This window comes from Channa argus, chromosome 3, assembly GCF_033026475.1.
Source record: "Channa argus isolate prfri chromosome 3, Channa argus male v1.0, whole genome shotgun sequence".
Classification (NCBI taxonomy): Eukaryota; Metazoa; Chordata; class Actinopteri; order Anabantiformes; family Channidae; genus Channa; species Channa argus.
The window spans coordinates 28,345,260-28,351,884 of record NC_090199.1 but is presented as its reverse complement, the minus strand read 5'-3'; the positions used below and the strand labels follow the sequence as shown (position 1 = coordinate 28,351,884).

Sequence of the window (6,625 nt, the reverse complement as noted above, 5' to 3'; positions counted from 1 at the left end):
TGTTGGCTTGTTGGAAGAGAATTGTGCATTGAATAGGAGGAAGGGACACCCTGGATAGAGTCTTAGAGACAGATAACAGGTCCAAGTATACAAGTATATCTCTAAATCATGATGGTGATTCACCAAGAATGATACAAATGCCCAATTCCAATTCATAGTTTCTACCTCTACCCCTCGTTTTCAAGTTCTTCCTCATTTCTGAGTTTCCCCTCAGTGATCTGAATATCTCTCTATGAAATGGGACGACCCTTCAAAATCTCTGAACATCATCAGAGCCAAATAAGTTTTCTCATTTGAAAAAGTTTTATCATTGGTTAATGTTACTCCTTAGTTTGCTAAAAGGCTTATTGACATCAGGTGAACTGACTTTATTTAAATAAGGAGAATTACTGATAATTATCCATGACAATCGTTTTTGATTCCGCCTTTGAAAACCCTCGAGTTAAAAGACTACTATAGCTCTACCACCTTGCACCACTTCTACCTATACATCGCTGCTAAAGATAATCTGGGCCCTTTTCCTGTAAAGTGGAAGGAATTGTACTAAGACGGGAAGAACATAAACACCACAGTACCACAAGTGTGTATCTTGTTTTGAGAAGACAGTGCTAACTCTTAAGCCATAGAGCCACAAAATTATGACACATTTGTGAAAATGCCAGAATTTCACACATTTTACCGGCAAGTATTGCAACAACGCTGACTTGGGTCGGTGTGTAATTGTGTTTGTCCGTCAACATGCTGATGGGTGTTGTGATTTATATGTGAAGACATTACACATAATATTACATACATTAACGGTGACCACATTTTAAGGAACAGATACTTTCTATTACTCCAAAGCATAACTCTGTGTTTCCTGCCCACTTGCATCTTCATAAAGACATAGAGCTAAACAGGCACTCAGGCAAACACTACATTTGAAAGCAGACTGAAGGTGCTGCTGTGATGGATCTAAATGAACAGACTTATGTCAATGTGGAGGAGCTGCGTGGTGCCTGCAGCACTTCTCACACAGGACCAGGGAAAACTGGTAGGTCTGTAAAATACCATATAATATACAAGAAACTGTACCGTGTGTTTTGGTAAAACTCAGAAGGAACCATCAGAAGTTTGCGTATGGAGACAACCACAACCTTAACAAAATGACTGCGCTTATGCTTTTCTCAGGATGAAACTCAAAATTTTAACTGAGTTGGTCAATTTAAAGATATCAGCTTGGGTTTTCAGATTTGAAATGGGCATTAATTAGAAAATAATAGAATATAAATAATTGTCAGTTCCAGCTTCATTTGTTCCTAAATGATACTTTTTTAAACATTTTTATAGATCTGTTGTTCTTAAGAATAATTAATTTTAATTAATTTAATAATTTTTTAAAAAATCAATTAAGAAAGGAATTTGGAGATTTTTGTTTGGGAATCTGGCATATTTCCCAGCATCCTGATATTATCTATTTGCTCACTGTTGCCTTTATTTTGAAAGCCTGTTACATTTCCCAAAACGCGAGTAACAATCTATTGCTCACTGGCCCTTTTATTTCATATATTGCCATATTTTCCAGCTTCCTTGTAACATCCTGTTGCTTACTAGTACTTTTGGTTTGATAATCTGGCACATTTCCCAATGTTTTGATAAGATAAAGTTGCTTATCCATGCTTTTATTTTGAAAAACTGACACCGTTTAATTCCTTTTTGTAATATCCTGAATCAGGGCTTCTAATTTGTAAATAGGACTTGGGGGAGAAATGGGTGAATTGACTGATTGGGGATAGGTGCAGCTGTGTATTGTCATTAATACTGGCTGCATTTACTATAAGGCACTAAATATACTGTCTAATGTCCTGATCCATACTCAATATGTAAATCCAACGGTGTCATTTTATGGTAAATACATTTGAAATTAAACAATAGGACCCATATTGTCATGAATGCATAGTTGAAAGAGTCTTTTTTCTCCAATGTTGGATAATTGTAGCAGCCTTTTTAATTTTCAGTTTTATGCAACAATATAAGGTACATACATACATATATACACACAGTATAGCTTGTAAGAGTCATTTATAATCCCGTCATTTATTAACACTACAAATCTACATCTGCAGATATCAAACCCTTGAGAACAGGTGCTTTTTCTGAAGAGAAAAGTAAAACCTGTTCATCGTTCAAAGTGGCTACAGTTTGTCTGGGACTGCTGTGTTTCCTGCTGATGTTTGCAGTCGTAGGAGTCAGTGTATTCTGTGAGTATTTACAGAGAAAGAGTGTGAGGCAATGTTGGAAAACCAAAAGAAGTAACATTTATCGTTTGTATCTATCTTTCTGCTTTCTCTCCTCCCAGATGCGAGAGATGTTAATCAGCTGTCCAGAGAACTGGCCAATAACACAGCGGAGAAGCAGCAACTCCTGGCCAATTACCAGAATCTGATTGATGAGAAAGACAAGTTACAAAGCAGTTTCAACAGGGCAGGTGAGATTTCTTTTCGAACCGCTGACCATATTGTGCTTCATTACTTGTGAGTAACTATGGCTCCAGAGGTAATGGCAGGTCAGTGGTTCAATTCCTATTTTCTTCTGTCTATATGTGAAGTGCATCTGCTTAAGACACCGAACCTCAAGTTGTTCCCACTGGGTCAGTCCAGCATAGCAGCTCTGCTGTCTGTGTGTGAATGAGATGCAATGTTGTAAAGTGTAGAAAGATGCTATATAAGTGCAGACCATTATTCTAATTACCTAAAGGTGGAGTGGTTAGCACTGCCGCCTCACAACTAAAAGCTCCTCGGTTCGAATCCCCGGCTTTTCTGCGTGGACTTTACTTGTTCTCCCCTTTGCTTGCGTGGTTTTCCTCACACAGTCCAAAGACATGCATCTTTTGGAAGTTTGGAAAGTACTGTCTTCACTAGATGGTTTAATATATTTTTGCACAGACAAGTGAATATCATTTACAGTCATCAGCCATAATATTAGTAACCAGTTCCTAACCATACTGTATGTTTTTAAATCACACCCTTGCTTATCTGTTTCATAAATACTCAATTCTTCAGCCAAGTCATTTTTTAAAGAGATATGTATTTACCAGTACAGCAAGACAAATTACTGTTTCCTGGTTGTGTGTTTCCTCAGGAACTTGCCCGAGTGACTGGAGGAGGTTTCACTGCAGTTGTTACTTCCTTTCTCCAATAAAGGGCACATGGACTACCAGCAAACAACAGTGCGTAAACAAAGGAGCACATCTCGTGATCATTAACAGCAAGGAAGAAATGGTAACGTTTGCAGTGTTTTGTAAAAACTGTATAGATTAATCAATGCATTTAGAAAAAAAATTTAAAAGTTTTGTTAAGTTGCAGCCTGATACTACAGTAAATATAAACTGATTTTAGAGATGTCTGTAAATTTAAAAAATTAAAAAAAAAAAAAAATATATATATATATATATATATATATATATATATATATATATATATATCACATGTACAAGTATTCAGACCCTTTACTCTGTACTTTGTTGAAGCCTCTTTGGCATCAATTACAGCCTTGAGTCTTTTTGGGTAGGACACAACAAGCTTTGCACACCTGGATGGGAGATTTTCAGCCATTTTTCTTTGCAAATCCTCTCAAACTCAGTGAGGTTGTATGGAGACTGTCGATGGACAGCCATTTGCAGGTCTCTCCAGAGATGTTTATTAGGGTCAAGTCATGGCTCTGGCTGGGCCACTATGTGGTGTTTTGGCTGTGTGCATGTTGGAAGGTAAACCTTCAGCTTAGTCTAAGGCTCCTAAGCTCTGTGGAACTGGTTTACATTGAGAATATCTTTGTATTTTCTCAATTCAGCTTTTAAGTCTCCCAGCCCCTGCTGCTGAAAAACACCCCCACAACATGATGCTACAACTACCCTGCAACAACTACCAAGTGTTGTTGCAGGGTCTGAATACTTACATGTGATATTTCTTTATTTTTTCTTTTTAATACATTTACTGACATGTTTAAAATTCAGTTTTCACTTTGTATTCATGGAGTACTGATTGACTGTAGATTAATTAGGAAATAGTTAATGTAAACGACTGTAGTATCAGGCAGCAACATAACAATTGTAAAAAGTGAAGGGGGTCTGAAAACCTTCTACACTGTCTGCACTGTATGTTGCAATGTAAGGTAATGATGTCATGTTTCCCCTAAGGTGTTTCTGAATCAACTTGGAGTTCGTTTAAAGTTCTGGATAGGTTTAAATTATTCGACCAGCCAAAAAACGTGGAAATGGACGGATGGAGGATCACTGAGTACTTCGTAGGTGTAAAAGGATCATTTCCAATCTTTTGAAAATATAAATGTTAAGTCTATAAAAAACAAAAAGACACACAATACACACTTTCATAGTTTTCCAGCTCCCTGCACAGTTGAGCAGAGTTATATAGGAGGAGGGATGGGGTCTGGTGGATCAGTGGTAAAGCATTGGGTTGGGATATAAAAGGGCAAAAGGTTCGAATCCAACCCCACCAGGTGTGGCTCCGCCCAACCACCAAAGGCCACCTTGGAACATGCTCTTCTGTGGTGACCCCTAAAGGCACTAGCCAGAAGCTGTTGACCTATATAGGAGGATGGAGGAATTCTGGGTTGTGTGTCATCTTGTTATGTCACCTCAAGCCAATAACAACAAATAATTTTACTTCAATAACATTCTTAAGACTAAAAGTTCATGGTCCCCACACACAAGTGAATTTGGTGGAGTATAATAATATATAATAATATTGTTCAGTTACATAATTTAAGCCAAAGTTTGACAAAGTGTTTTGTCTTCCATTTCTCTCCTTTTCTTTGTTTTACCTTTATTTTTTCCTCGGAATTGGAACTTTCTTTCTAGGTACTGGCAACAAGGACACCCATCAACCCCACAGAGCAGGAACTCTGCTGCTTTTAACAGCTATCAAACCTCTAAAAGGCCGGCTAAATCCTGGACTAGTGAGCTCGGTTCTCAAAACCTACAGTGGGTATGTGAGAAAGAGCTGACGTGCTCCTTTAATTCTGGGATCTTCTGTACATAAAAATAAGTATCAAATGGTCATTTCTCACCAATAAGAATGACACTGTAACTAGAACAGATGAATGTTTAGGTGAGGCTGTTATGTCTTTCGGTCAACCACTTGGATAAAGGCAACTTCTGTATGTGGCTTGAAATATTGTACAGATATTAAAACATACACATTAAAACGTGATACAGAAATGTATTTGAAACAACCCAGCTTTTTTTATTAAATTATTGTAAATATAAATATTGTTGCTGTCATTCAACTCCAACAACCTTAGAACTTCCACAAACATTAGCATTTATTATGAATTGAAATAATGAAATCAATGAATTAAGTGCTGAGAGACAATAAATTCAGTTTTCAAGCAAACAAGTCCAGCAATTGAGAGGTAAAACTCTCCTGACTCTTTTTTTTTTTTGTAGTTTGTCAAAATCAACTATCCACTCATTCTTTAAAATGATCGATTTCAGCTCTTAAAAACATATTGGAAACTTTCTCTCTTTTTATTACATAATACAAATAGTGCTATGGATATAGTGCATATATAAGGTACGAATAATGAATATATCGATAGAATGATGCTGAGGTTGGAGCTGCCAGGCAGGAGGTCTACAGGAAGACCAAAGAGGAGATTTATGCATGTAGAGAGAGAGGACATGAAGTTAGTTGGTGTGAGAGAAGAGGATGCAGAAGAAAGGGTGAGATGGAGGCACATGATTCCCTTTGGCTGACCACAAAAAGGGAACAGCCGAAAGGAAAAGAAAAACCATGACAAAGGCTACAGTGTTGAAATCAGTCAGAAACACTTACAAATGTCAACAGCATGCAGCTGTAACGTCTTCACTCTTTAAACTAAAAAAATGTGTGGTTATGTCAAACCTTAACATATGTTGAGTTAACTTGCATTTTCAAGGCAGTAGAGGAACATCTGTTTCTAATGTGAACAAACTCAAAATGAGTGACGCTGAAAATGAATCATGCACTTTAAAAACTGACGTTATGGCTCAACAAAAACATTAACGCAAAAGGTGACAATTAACAGTTTGCAGCTTTTGTTATGACAATGTCAGGTGAAATTAAGTGGAAGCAACGTTGTGTAGAGGAAATTAACATTTCTATTTAATGCCTGCATACATTTAATTACTGGCTTCTAAACTAATATTTTAAAGTTGACTCATAAATTTTAAAGGTACTCATAAATATTAAATTGTGGCCAATTGTTTTTCAAGTAAGTTTTTCTGAAGAAGAAAAAGCTCTAACACACGCTGGCACAAATAAAAATCCAAAAATTCATAAAGGGCACTCTAATTATCTTATCCACTGACACGAGGCAACAATGGTTTACATGGCTAAATACAACCAACACTATGTGTAGAAGGACAGAAGGTTAAAGTCTGTTAGGCTGTGTTGTCCTGTATCCATCAGTCCACTAGAACTATTGGCTATAAGACATTCAATAGTACAATTTCTTTGTAAAGCAAATTATTTTAAAAATGAAAATGTCTTTAAGATTTCTGTGCCATGTACAGCAGGTCCTGTAAGACACAGTCTCTAATTGTTTTGTGTTAAGTGGATGGAGGTGAGGACTTAAAATCCTGCACTCG

General features: G+C 36.9%; 1 protein-coding gene across 3 annotated transcripts; it reads left to right on the top strand.

The window, feature by feature from the left end:
* Positions 1-869: 869 nt before the first annotated feature.
* On the top strand, positions 870-5,264 carry LOC137124176 (CD209 antigen-like protein C). 3 transcript variants are annotated; one of them, XM_067498900.1, is made up of 6 exons: positions 870-1,033; positions 2,106-2,240; positions 2,339-2,467; positions 3,121-3,260; positions 4,175-4,285; positions 4,856-4,987. In XM_067498900.1, exons 1-5 carry the CDS (start codon positions 949-951, stop codon positions 4,283-4,285), a joined length of 600 nt encoding a protein of 199 aa, XP_067355001.1. In that variant the 5' UTR covers positions 870-948; the 3' UTR covers positions 4,856-4,987. The 3 variants fall into 3 exon arrangements, with proteins under 3 accessions (XP_067355001.1, XP_067354999.1, XP_067355000.1); XM_067498898.1 differs by having other exon boundaries at positions 873-1,033; positions 4,175-4,281; positions 4,856-5,264; XM_067498899.1 differs by having other exon boundaries at positions 891-1,037; positions 4,175-4,281; positions 4,856-5,264.
* The last annotated feature ends 1,361 nt before the right edge of the window (positions 5,265-6,625 follow it).